Source organism: Brachypodium distachyon, chromosome 2, assembly GCF_000005505.3.
Source record: "Brachypodium distachyon strain Bd21 chromosome 2, Brachypodium_distachyon_v3.0, whole genome shotgun sequence".
Lineage (NCBI taxonomy): Eukaryota > Viridiplantae > Streptophyta > Magnoliopsida > Poales > Poaceae > Brachypodium > Brachypodium distachyon.
The window spans coordinates 38,324,040-38,336,948 of NC_016132.3; the positions used below are offsets into that span (position 1 = coordinate 38,324,040).

Below are 12,909 nucleotides of genomic sequence, written 5' to 3' on the forward strand. Positions count from 1 at the left end.
AGATAAACGCTTTACACTGTTACACATCTTGATAGGTAACGCAGAGAGGCACACACCACGTGAGAAAACCAAGATGCACTCCGTCCGTCTCATAATTCTTGTCAAAATATTACATGTATTTAGATGTTTTTTAAAATAGATACATTTATTTTGGATAAATTTGAGATAAGAATGCACCAGTGTGTCCTGTAGCACTCGTTCGATGTTTTGTTGGATGTTTTGTGAACACAACGTTTATTATCTCTGCTCCTGATCATTTTGCCAATTTCGCAGGGCGAATGTTTTTTAGGTTTGTTTTTTGAGCGGGTAAAACACCTTTATTCAACTCTCACTTCTTGGTCAGGAAGACAAGCGAATGTTTTTTAGGTGGGGCACCAATGTACGGTCCAGTCCAGTGGGCTGACTGTAGGCCGAGCTGTTGGATGGGTTTAGTTAAATATTTTAGGGCTACATTGTTGGGCTTGAGTTATAGATTCTGCGGACTCTCAGCCAGCCGTAGTGTTGTTCTACTTGGGCCCCTGACATGTTGGAGTTTCACGGGAATTTCAAGAGGTTCAGTTATATATGTTGTTGTTTCTCAAAAACAAAAGTTATATATGTTGTTGTACTAGTTCCCTCAAAACAAAAATGTTGTTGTCCTAGTTGATCCTCAGAAAAAATTAAATTGGTGCCCTAGGTTTCCCTAAATAATGTTATGTTGTCCTATAAAAGACTATATTATTTATTTTCCGGAAAAGTATATTTTTCAAGAAAAATGACACAATGTCCCAGTCTAAAAATGTTATTATGTTCTGATTATAGAAAAACAATAATTCTAAAGTTACACTTCCAATTTAGAAATCACTTGCAGTTGCAGCTTACCTAATTATAAGTTTTCAAGAAAAAAAAACACAAGTCCAACTCCCAGCATCCGAGGCCAACTAAGGGTGTAAAAGAGTGAGAAAATTGGTCTCTTAAACCGTTTATTAAGAGCCAAATTTGGATATATGTTACTATGTCTTACTCTACTACCACATATGCCACCCTATTCGGCACCGGCATAGGCCGGCATCTACTGATGTCCATGCCTCACTTAGAGTCCCTTCTCTTTTCGACGCACAAATAGCGATGTAACATAGAAGTATTCACATAAGCTTGAGGGAAACAATTGTAGCAAAGAACCGTAAGGCGGGGTCAGAGTCGGCTGAGCAAAGAGATCGGTAAAACTAAATCGATCCATGTACATGTAAAAATGGTAGAGTGCCCAGCAACATAACAATTCTTGACGAGATTGCACGAAGTCAAACAATAATAGAGTTGTTAAATCAAGTCATAGTCTAGGTCCACAATTGTAGGCACATAAGAAAAAATCGAAATCAGAACAATTACGTGTCACGCTCAAAGTACTTTTTGGTTTTCAAAGAGCATATATACTGTTAGACCATTATACTCGATAATATCCTTAAAACTTATGATTTCCCTATCACATAGTATCAACGCTTGCTGATAGCAAAGATGGCCCTAGAAAACAACTATTTACACATCACATATATTAGTTTCTTTAATGGCATCTTATATTTTATTTTATATTAGCAGGTGTGTCCGCGCGTTGCTACGAGTTAACAAAATCACAAATTATTTAATTTTATTTTCTGTGTAGGCAACTCATGGCGCCATAGAGGTCGGGATGCGGGTGTGGTGGCGTCGGTTGTAAGACGGAGCATGAGAAATCGTGAAAAAACTGAAGAAAAAAAAATAACGGACAGTGATATATTGATCAAAATCATAACAACCGCGGCAATCACCACCGACTTCAATTTAATAGATAGTAATACTCCCCCCATCCAACAACATGGGGCGTATTAGTTTTCATTTGACCAATGCTTTGACCACAAATTATTCTATTAATATATAATTATATGACATAGATTCATATCTATTATGTTACTACTCAAGAATATTTGCTTACGGTTATGATTTTGATCACAGTAGTCACGCATTCATGAAGTAATTTGTGGTCAAATGTTTGGTCAACCGAATCCTAGTATGCCTCGTATTGTTAGACGGAGGCAGTAGATAAGTATTAGGCAGGATTATCTCAAAACAAAGAAAAGAAATCTCCTGAGAAAGGTCTCAAAGGAAGAAGTGAGAGGAACCAAAACCCTCCTCCTCTCCTCGTCCCCTTGTTGTCTGCAGCAAAATCAGGGGAAGCCAATCCAAGTTTCCGAGCCACCCCTGCCGTCGCCGTCCATCCATGGGGGTGGACTACTACAAGGTGCTCGGCGTCGGCCGCGGCGCCACCGACGACGAGCTCAAGAAGGCCTACCGCCGCCTCGTCATGAAGTACCACCCGGACAAGAACCCCTCTCCGCAGGCCGACTCCCTCTTCAAGCAGGTCTCCGAGGCCTACGACGTACGCTCCGTCCTCCCCTTTATCCCCCCACTCCATTGCCGCCGCCGCCGCCGTCGAGAAGCGCTGAATCCATCGCCTTACGGTCTCTCTATCTCTCGTTCTCCTCGCAGGTGCTCAGTGACCCGCAGAAGCGCGCCGTGTACGACCAGTACGGCGAGGACGGGCTCAAGGCGGGCGTGCCGCCGCCATCCGCCTCCGCCGCGCCCCCGCACGTGCACCCACACGGGCACGGCGGCCCCGGGTTCCGCTTCAGCCCGAGGAGCGCGGACGAGATCTTCCGCGAGATGTTCGGTGGCTCCTTCTACGGGCCGGCCCCCGGGGGTCCCGCCCCTTCACCAGGTTTCCAAGGGTTCGGCGCCAGCGCCGCCAGCGGCGGCGGCATCTCCCCCAGGTCAGGTGAGACGTCCGGGGCGTCGGCGAGGAAGTCGCCGGCGATCGAGCGGCAGCTGGCCTGTAGCCTCGAGGACCTGCACAAGGGAGCCACCAAGAAGATGAAGATCTCCAGGGACGTCCTCGACTCCTCCGGGTGAGACAGATCCCTTCTCTCTTTCATTCTTTACTCTTCCCCTGATATATAAGGTTTTATTGGTAGATTAGCTTAGAAGCATCTGCATTGTTGTGATCTTGATGAATGATTTCAGTTTGAGAATTGTTGTAAGAACTAGCAGTAGCTTCAGTAACCAGCTCTTGCCGCTTGGTATGGATATTTTAATTTTATCTGCCATTTGATATGCTTGTGTAGTTGTGTTGACTAGAAAAAAGAGCGCTTTTTTTGTGGTGGCTCTTGGTCTATCACTCCCTGAACTACCGGGATCACTGCATTTTCTAATTAGTTGACAAGTCACAAAATATGAAGGGCAGGACATAGTGAGGAACTGCAGAGGGAAGGTTAATAACAGAGAGATTTTATACACATGGTGGGCAAGAGGATGGGAAACTTAGAACAATACTGACAGCTGCTGTTTACCTTCTCTGATGCCTCTTATGGGCTAAAGCACTCAATGTTCTCTTATATACCCACTCAACACTGACATGACGTCGAAATTATACGCGATTTGGATCCATGACACATGTTGAAATGTAGTCTCATACTTCTAAAAAACTACCGTGATATGTTTACATTTTGACAATAACACAGGTGCCTGAAGGCCCTGAAAGCTACATCTTTGGTGTGGTTCCCAGGTGTCGTCTCCAGCTTCTAGCAATATTATACCTTTGAATAAATTTAAATTCTTGGCAATATTTCCAGTTCCATGGAATCACCCTCAAAGGAACATTGCAGAAACCGTGTAGCTTCAAAATAATAAGGCAATGAACAGGGGATAGTTCTATAGTGTGTACCCTGATGTGCTCTTCTATTTGTGTTTGTGTCATTAGTTCATTACACGTTAAATGATTTATTTGTTCACCAATAGAAGTCATTACCACCTTCACACTAAACTATCACTAGTATGATCTCTCACCATACCCGTGCATTTGACGATCCAACAAGGGAGACTATTTTACGCTGGAAAGTTTATAGGCTTGTAGCTTATGTTTATTGCTGCAATAATGGATTCTCTTAAAAATCGGGTTTGGGAGGTTTGATTTGCAGACCCCCGTAAGCCAAAATGCAGGGTGAGGGCATGGTGAGATTCTTCAATAATAGGCTAAGGTCTCAACCTTTGGTTATGAACCCAGATCCTACACAAATGATATCAGAGTGTTTAGAGACCTGCATAGTTATGTAAGTCAAGTGGGCATCAACTGTCTGAGAGATGGATTTTTTTTTTTTTGAAACAAACTGAAGGAGAGTCTTTGACAGATAAAATTATTGCAAAGGGAACGAATATTTACCAGGACACCAGACACAGGACACAAACAACAGAGGGCACACAAAAGAGGGCAGAATTAGGTGACATATTGTAATAAGCCTAGCCAGTCCTGAACAGCAGAATGGGAACTATCCTTAAGTGTAATGCTATGTCCTAAAAGATCAGCTTTGAAGCAGTTAAGTCTGAGAGATGATTTAGGAAGATCGTCAGAGGTGGACAGTTGTTTTAACTTTACAACTCATAATAGATCTATTGTGGATTCGTGGTGCAGTGTTTAAGCTAAAAAGGTTCAGTATAAATGTAACTTTCTTAGATGTCCAATGCACACTTGAGGCTTTAAAATTTAATATGTTATATCAATCATCTTGGGTTGAAGCTAATGGATTGAGACTGGATATGAGATGATGGATATCCTAAAGTATTGGTTTCAAGGAGTTGGGGCAGCAATGCTTGAGAACTACTAGTTGTATACTGGTTCAATTTGTGTGCCAGTTTACCTGGCACATTTTTTTTAGGTGCCTCCTAAGCTTATTCACATGTCCTCAAATCTCTTCCCTATTAACCAACGTGGCCACAAAGGACTGATAGTGAATTAGTTCTCTTCTGAAAAATATACAAAAACTAGCACAATACCCATGTCTTGCTACGGCGTACGGACTAAAAAAATTCATGTTTAAAAAGAACTTTGTACTACTACTATCTTAGATCATTTAAGCCAAATTTGTTATCATCTCTATGATTTGTGCCAAATCTACATGTGTCACAAAAAAAGTGACGCACTGTACGTAAAGATAAGCAAATAAATGGACCTTTGAAAAACTGAACCTTTGCGAAATTACACCGTGTATCTTGCTTGTTAAGGTATGCAGAACCTCACGTCACCTATCCAGTATCAATTTTATGTGATTGATGATTGTTGCAAACTGTATTTGTGATTTCATTGTTAAGTGTTTGTAAACTAATCAATTGTTATGCAAGGCTTTGCCCTTTTGTAAAAAAGTAATCTCATTATTTCCATGTCTTTCTTTTTGAGAAAATATTTCCATATTTATATTTTTAGGAAACCGACGAGTGTGGAGGAGATCCTGACAATTGATATCAAGCCCGGATGGAAGAAGGGCACAAAGATCACATTTCCTGAGAAAGGCAATGAGACGCGTAATGTCATACCATCAGATCTAGTTTTCATAATAGAAGAACGGGCACACCCCAAATTCAAGAGAGATGGGAATGACCTTGTTTACACACACAAAATCTCGCTCGTGGAGGCTTTGACTGGTTGTGTCATCCAACTGACAACTCTGGATGGCCGAAGTTTAGCCATTCCCGTAAAGTCTGTTGTCAGTCCCACGTATGAAGAAGTTGTGCAGGGTGAAGGGATGCCGATCACAAAGGAACCGTCTAAAAAAGGGAACCTAAGGATCAAGTTTCAGATCAAGTTCCCCACCAATTTAACAGCTGACCAAAAGGCAGGGGTCCAGCAACTTCTATCTTAGCTGTTTGTTCCATATAAATCTGTGCTCTTTTCCTTTTGTTAAGCAGTTGGAAATTGAATGAGGCTGAATGTACAATCACTATTCTCATGCTGGTGTAAAGCACGTGCTTTCCTTACTATTTCTAACTGCACTCTTGATTGCTAACTGCTGACAGGGTAGTAGTTGTTCACCCAGCTGATCGACTTTGCTTCCAGATTATCTGATGTTTCCTTGTTTCTGAAGTTCACAATTGGTGGTATTTTGTTCAGATTATCAGTTGCATATTTGTTACAGGCGACAGTCCTTGTATCATGCATACGTCGGAGTCAGTTTTCTGGGCCATTCTTGAAGATTACCAAATGCTCTTCTGTCAAAGATTTTGCCGTGTTTCTTCCACAGGATCTGGCAGCATTTAGTTCAACCTGAGGTTCACCATTTAGTTCAATAAGATTCGTTGACTAGCAATTGTGCATGGACTACAATGTATTCTATTTTCCATTTCTTTTCACATGATTTTCTGTATATATTGTTCCTTTTGATGTAAATTTCCAGAAAGATACGCCCTGGCCATCACACCGATGATCTCATTGTCGGTGCAGGATTTTGCCAGACAAAAAATGGTCCCATGATGCTGCTTCTCATTTCCCATCAGAGAATATTTGCAACAAATGGGATTTTCCAACTCTTGTAGCAGAGGATATTGCAACACATGGACGCTATTCAGAAACGGGACACGGTGACGCTTTCTGAAGGTTGCTGTCAGGGATCTAGGGCGGGAAACGCCAACAGAAAAAACGGTACGTGTGTTTAGACTAGTATAACGTTGTCGCCCGGCATATATCTTGCTTTCCCATTGTGTCTGTCAGGCCATTCTTTCTGTTTGGGTTCTTTATTTTCATTCTACATTAATTCCTTAGTCCGATAATGATTTCGCGGTTGCTACCGACAACACGTAACTGTATATGAGTATATATCTAACAACAGTATGGTACAGGGCAAGAGGTAGATTTAGGCCAGGCCTCTTCTGGCATGGCGGTGGCTTGTGCCAAAGCCTGTTTCTAGCTGAATTGTTGTAAAAACAACTCGTGGTAGGCTTTTGCTTCATAAAAAAGCAGTCTTTGAGACCCCGCTTCTGGCCTTTGGATAGGAGAAGCAGAAGCAGACGCTATGCCTTAAAAATGCAATTTTAATCCTACAAATATTGAAGGTGAAATGTGATCACATACTACGCAGAACGTGGAATGTGAACCTGTTCTTGTTTTCTTTACTCGTTTGGATTCAACATGGCCACGTGGGTACGTACAGGTGACGAAGACTAGCTACGATGGGAGCTATCTTTTTGTTCACGTGCGAAAGGGATTGGGAATAAGAGCTGTCCTAGTATCCACTGGATGGATACATCTTAACAAATGGTTTTCTCAGTCGCTGTCCAAGCAACAAAATAATGCAGCTTCGACTTGGACATTATCTCTTCTCGGCGTGGCAATTTATGTCGTTTCTTCAACCTCTCCTTCATAATTTGTAGCACTCCCAAGTTACTTACTTCCCAACGAAGGGAGTATTACATCATCGATTAAAGAAATTAATGTCGTTTCTTCTCTTTTTGGCCGGTTCTCTAACCAGTTTGGACCAAATGACCAAAAATAAAAACAGGACGACCAACCAAGCACTGCGCAACATCGATTGTCTCGTTTCCATCCATCCATTCAACCATGCTCTGATCAGTTTTTTTTTTCTTTTTGACCAGTCCATGCTCTGATCAGTTAATTAGTTAACCCCTCCATTATTCACTCTTATTACTGTCCTAGCTAGTGGGCACAGCAGCACGCAGTAGTCCGGCATCCTCTCCCTCTTATTAGCCTACCACTACCAGGAGCTTAATTATCCATTAATTTTAACGCTAAGGGCGCTCCTGTGACGACGATGCCTTGAGGGAGTCGACCTGGGCCTTCCCCTGGGGCCCCTCGCGGCGGATGTAGAGGCGGTACTGGTCGTAGGTCATGGGCTCGTACAGCGGCGGCTTCTCCGGCAGCGACACCAGCTCCGGCATGGGGGACAGCGGGATGTCGCTCCGGGGGTTGTAGAAGAGCGCCACGGAGAGCCGCTCGGCGCCCGCGTTCGCCATCACACGGTGCTCCACGCTCCGGTACTCGGCGTTCGTCAGCACCTGCAGTTAGTTATCCACGGTAAGGCTCGTACGTACAGCGAAGGTCCGGCATGAATACGAGTAAAATGAAGGCGAAATAACTGGGAAAGACTGCTGCAGATGGATCCATGGACGGTGGCATATCCCTGCGGTGCAGGCTGATCTGGACCATCTCTGTGGACGGCGGATCAAGAGGGGACGGCAAGCAAGCAACACATGCTTGTTTGTTTGATTATTTTTACCTTTTTGCCCCTCATCTACCTGCGTACTACTCCAACGCAGTGCCGGCCCCAACCTACTGGCTGTACAGTACTGCTCGTGGTCGATTATACATGGTCTGATCTTACTAGGATTATTAGCGAATACAGGTACTCGTGATTGATTATGGCTCATTCGGTTCGTAAAATATCTAGATGATTTTTACAAGATTTCAACCTTTCTTAGGAATTTTTTGTATGTGTCGCATTCGTTTCACAGGAATTGAGATCATGTATTTCTAATGATTGAGCCATAACTGAGCTAATTGCAAAAGATTCTACGCATTAGGTGAGACCGCATGGAAAATTCCTAAAAATTGTAGTGCCAATGACATCTCAATTCTTTACTTTTTCTATTCATATGATTACGAAATCCCGTAAATCGAACACACATGGTCTCATCTTGCTCCATCTCTGCTATAATCGAATACTAGGTACTGTTTGGGAACATGACAATCGCCGATTACAGGCCAAAAAGAAGAGCGCGATCTGGATCTCGGGATGCGAAAAGACGTCTGACGATGCATACGCCTTCAGCTGGACCACGGCAGCTAGCACGTGCGCAACTACCATCCACTGTACTATGTACGTACGTCCTCCTTTTCCTCTCCCGGGGAATCCGTGCATCCATTTCAACAACTTAGGCCCCCACAACGTTGCCGTTTTCACGGAAATAAAACTCTACTGTACATGAGATCTAGTACTTCTTTCGTCCAGCAAAAGATGTCTCAACTTTGACTAAATTTGAATGCATCTATACACTAAGTCATGTCTAGATACATCCAAATTTTGACAAACTTAAAACATCTTTTGTTGGATGGAGGGAGTACGCCTTAGGCGAGCAAGTAATCAATATCCTCTTTTCCCTTACTTAATTATCTCATTCGACTTTAATTTAAGATGGTCGTACCCAGTCTTCAATCAATCTATCTATAGCTTGTGGATCGACGTACAATTAACCAAAACTCACTTAACGGAGTATATATAGTCTATAGGTGTTATTACTAGCCGCCAAGCCGGTGTATGTTGTTGTTTTCGTGCTTGTCTTAAGTGGCTGTGGCTACGTGTCAACGTCGATGGTTCTGAGGCTTAAACGCACACTTCGCGCGTGCGTACGTCCTGACATTCATATGAGTGTGTGTGCATGCATGCCGCTGTATATGCAATGCAATCGATCACGGATCAGACAAAACCTCCTTACCTAGGCAAGCGTATACTACAATGCTACGTCACGAAGTTGACCCCGGCCGCCGAACTAGCTAGCTAGCTACCCCTGCTTGGAAATATGTACTCTCATATCTTTTTGTTTTCCAGCACGTGCCCATACAATAATACTCATCTCTCTCTTTGGTCGAATTAAACACAGAGCATGCAATCACATCATCCTGAGAAAATAAGATGGGACGGGGTTTAATTTATCGGGTCGGGGCCAAGCGTGAGTTGGGAAAACTAGCTAGTGGCAGCAGAGGCAGGTGCTTTAGGCCCTGTTTGGTAAGAGGGGTTTTCTAGGATTTTTTTAAGTTTTAAACACTAGTGTTTCTAGGAGTAGCTACCTGTGTGCTTCATGACCTATCGACGTGCCGAAACCGAGCTAGGTGCATGGCTAGATCTGCCAAGCTAGTATACGTCACACACCTCTCTCTCTCACGCTCGTTATCGTAATATATACAGTACTTGTCTATAGCTAATTGCAGCACTCTAATCTAATGGCGACGTACGTCGATCGATCGACAACGACGACCGTCCATTTCTAATCAGACGGGGGATAAAGATGAGAGAGTCGATCGATGCGTATAAGAAGAAACGAAACGGGCACGTGCGCGAATTAGTTAAGAACGGCGGCGGTGCTAGCTAGCTGCATGTGCGTGTTTAAGTTGTTAATGAGTTACCTGGATCTGGTCCCCGACGTTGACGATGAGTGCGCCAGGAAGCGGGTCAACGGTCACCCACTCATCTTCTCCTCCATCCCCGGCGCCGCCGGGGCAGCGGACCTGGAGCCCTTTGACGTGCTCGTCGGCGAGCAGCACGGTCATGCCGCCAGGGTCGGAGTGCGAGGAGAGTCCCAGCGTGAGCTCCGGCTGCGGGCACCGCGGGTAGTAGTTCACCCTGACGCACGCCCCGGCTTCGTCTTCCCCTCCGAACTCCTCCGCCATCCTCCCTTCCCCGACCCCGAGCCCCGCCGACATCGCCGCCATCAGCCTCCCACATAGCTTCGCCACCTCCCTCCCATACTCCTCCGTCGTCTCCCTACATACGCATACGTGCCGCCATTAGAACTTAGTACTTCCTCCGACTTTAAATTCTTGTCGTGGTTTTAGTTCAAATCTGAACACGTGACATACATACGTACATACCGGAGGTCCGGGGGAAAGTGGGGCCACTTGTCGGAGGGCGACGCGGCGCGAGGCGGGCTGAGGTGGAGGAAGAAGTAGTCGCCCCAGTCGAGGGAGGCGCCTTGCTGGACGCCGAGGCGGGAGCCATAGCCCTCGTAGGTGTCCGGCGAGTTGGCGTACCGCTGCTTGGCTTCGAGGGGCAGCTGGGAGAAGAAGGCGCGCCACGTGGCGCGGGCACGGCGGAGGAGGTCTAGGGGAACGCCGTGGTTCACCGCCTGGAAGAAGCCCCACTCCCTGCACGCCGCCGCCGTCGAGGACGTGGACGACGAAGAGAGGTCCACCACCGGGATGGAGATGGAGGTGGCGGAATGGGTGGGCCGGTCGTGGGCCGGCTTGATGTAGCGGGCCGGGATGGTGGACGCGCCGCTCTCGGACAGAGACTGCACTCGCACCACCGGCTCCGGCCACCCTCCGCCGTCGCCGGCGGCGGCTTCTTCTTCTTCGGCCATGGGGTCGGCCGGTGGCTGGCTGGCTGGCTGCCGCCTACCGCTGTGTTAGCTCGGCCGGCGTTGTCGTACTTTCTCTCGGGGGGATTTATATACATGGGAATGTGGGACAGTGGGAGCGCTCTGCCGCTAGCTGCTGCTGCGGCTTGGCTGCTAGCTAGCTTGTGCCCGCCGCTCTGCAAAAGCGAAAAACAAAACGTGCAAATATTTTTTAATCTTTGCGTGGCAGTTGGGTTGGTTAGTTCGTTACGAGTTAAATGCCTTGACGATCAGTGCAAACAGTACAGTAGTAGGTGGGGTAAATTAAGTCCCGGAGAGCGAGTTAATTTGTTTAGACAACAGCCGGCCACTACTTAACTGGTACAGTAACATTTTCAGCACTTAAAATTTGCAGTATTTCCAAACATGAACCACATCTACGTTACCGCTAAAAACGTTCACGTACGCCCGGGAAGGGAAAGGATCAAAACTGGTTAGAATTCATGCATGTACTGTCGGGGAATGAAACGATAAAACATTTGATGGGCCATCACCGTCCCCCTCCTTATCGGTTCAGTTTAGGGGTGACAAGGGTCTGACAGGTATTGACCGCTGCCGCCTGCCGGTGGATGATTTTGTTCGGAATAGATCAAAGGTTTTTTTTTCTCTCCGAGTGTCAATATTGCCAAATGTAGGGCCTCGCAACTTTTGCAGGCCTTTCGTACCTCTTCAAATGATAAAATTACTGTGTATTTATAGGAACTTGTTCAAATGATAAAGTTACTGCGCATTTATAGGGAGTATCAGTCAATTAATCTGAAACATGAAACACAGATTTTTTCTGAAGGCAACTACACCAGTTAATTTGTTCATTACAATCGCTTCATGAAGCAGCTCTATATAAATTCCAAGTGATGGTCTTTTTTTGGTCCCTGAGGAAACAATCTGACCAGTTCTTTTTTTTAGTTACCCTACTTGTCCAAGTGCTCTGATCGGTCCTTATAACAACGATGGCAAAAAGATTACCAGACGGTCACCGGGTTTGGCATGCGCTTTTGTTTTGTTCTTTCAGTAGGCATGTGTGCAGGACGACCGAGTCAGGAGGATAGACTGCTCTGAATGCTAGGACAGCACATTCCTCCTACTCCTCCCCTCTGCATATAGATATAGCTACCCTTGCAGTTTTGTTCCACACGAAAAGGGAAAGTAAGTGGATATGTAGCACGTGTAGATAATTAACATGTCTTTGGAATTTCACCCCGTTCCAAAATCCGAAGAGGCTGCTGTTTCAGTTGTTGGTCCTTTGTTTTCTCCGGTGATCGCGAGCCTCATTTGTGCCAGACATATATCCGTGGCCGCGGTTGTTGTGCACTGTTTTGGTGCTACATAGTCGTCAGACCCTTGTCTCTCTCGTATTTCCCTTCACTGGCCAGGTTATCCCAAACCGGCTTTCTCATGTGAATATCTATTTGCGGGAAGAAGAAAAAACTTTGGGAATTGCACTAGTACAGTCAAACAGTTAGTAGCTGGTTTTATCTTTTTCTTCTTCTAGCAACTGGGATAATTATGTCTTTATAGAAAAACTGGGATTAACCCCCGGAGCTGCTTTTTTTTATTTTTTTTAGAAGTGCCCAGGTTTTGAAAAAGTAGGAGTAGTTGTTTACCTGGGCTCGTGGGCCGTGGAAACATGGTCCACAGGCCGTGGGTTTTCGTTTAAGCAACCGTGTGGGTCCGTGGGGTGGGTTTGGTCGGTCGTTTGTAGTGGGCCTTACATTTCCCAGGCTGCACCCAGATGTTTTTGGTCCAGCTTTGACTCGTTGCGGTGCGGGCCTGTTCTTGTCTTCCATCCAACTTTTGGGCCCTTATCTACGCCTGCAGGCCGTTCGTTCGTGGGCATACAAACTTGGTCCACGGTGGGAGCGAGGGACACACCTTTGATTGGGTGACACTCCTCCCCTCAAAAAAAAAACTTTGGTTGGGTGACACGAGTAGTGAGACCTGCAGTTA

At 45.4% G+C, this 12,909-nt stretch overlaps 2 protein-coding genes across 2 annotated transcripts; one reads left to right on the forward strand and one right to left on the reverse strand.

The window, feature by feature from the left end:
* Window positions 1-2,021: 2,021 nt before the first annotated feature.
* LOC100835536 (dnaJ homolog subfamily B member 13) lies at window positions 2,022-5,923 on the forward strand. The gene is made up of 3 exons (XM_003569004.4): window positions 2,022-2,392; window positions 2,503-2,918; window positions 5,267-5,923. The coding sequence occupies exons 1-3, from the start codon at window positions 2,234-2,236 to the stop codon at window positions 5,700-5,702; spliced, it is 1,011 nt and encodes a 336-aa protein (XP_003569052.1). The 5' UTR covers window positions 2,022-2,233; the 3' UTR covers window positions 5,703-5,923.
* Window positions 5,924-7,205: 1,282 nt separating this feature from the next.
* On the reverse strand, window positions 7,206-11,039 carry LOC100826534 (probable 2-oxoglutarate-dependent dioxygenase ANS). The gene is made up of 3 exons (XM_003566618.4): window positions 10,439-11,039; window positions 9,974-10,331; window positions 7,206-7,848 (listed from the first exon to the last, which is right to left on the reverse strand). Exons 1-3 carry the CDS (start codon window positions 10,924-10,926, stop codon window positions 7,582-7,584), a joined length of 1,113 nt encoding a protein of 370 aa, XP_003566666.1. The 5' UTR covers window positions 10,927-11,039; the 3' UTR covers window positions 7,206-7,581.
* Between the last annotated feature and the right edge of the window lie 1,870 nt (window positions 11,040-12,909).

Excerpts from the sequence above, each read along its gene's own strand:
- LOC100826534 (XM_003566618.4), bottom strand. The coding sequence starts at position 10,926 with ATGGCCGAAGAAGAAGAAGCCGCCGCCGGCGACGGCGGAGGGTGGCCG. Across the intron at positions 10,332-10,438 it reads CACTTTCCCCCGGACCTCCG|GGAGACGACGGAGGAGTATG; the intron begins GTATGTACGTAT and ends ATGCGTATGTAG. Across the intron at positions 7,849-9,973 it reads ACGTCGGGGACCAGATCCAG|GTGCTGACGAACGCCGAGTA; the intron begins GTAACTCATTAA and ends AACTAACTGCAG.
- LOC100835536 (XM_003569004.4), top strand. The coding sequence starts at position 2,234 with ATGGGGGTGGACTACTACAAGGTGCTCGGCGTCGGCCGCGGCGCCACC. Across the intron at positions 2,393-2,502 it reads AGGTCTCCGAGGCCTACGAC|GTGCTCAGTGACCCGCAGAA; the intron begins GTACGCTCCGTC and ends TTCTCCTCGCAG. Across the intron at positions 2,919-5,266 it reads GACGTCCTCGACTCCTCCGG|GAAACCGACGAGTGTGGAGG; the intron begins GTGAGACAGATC and ends TTATATTTTTAG.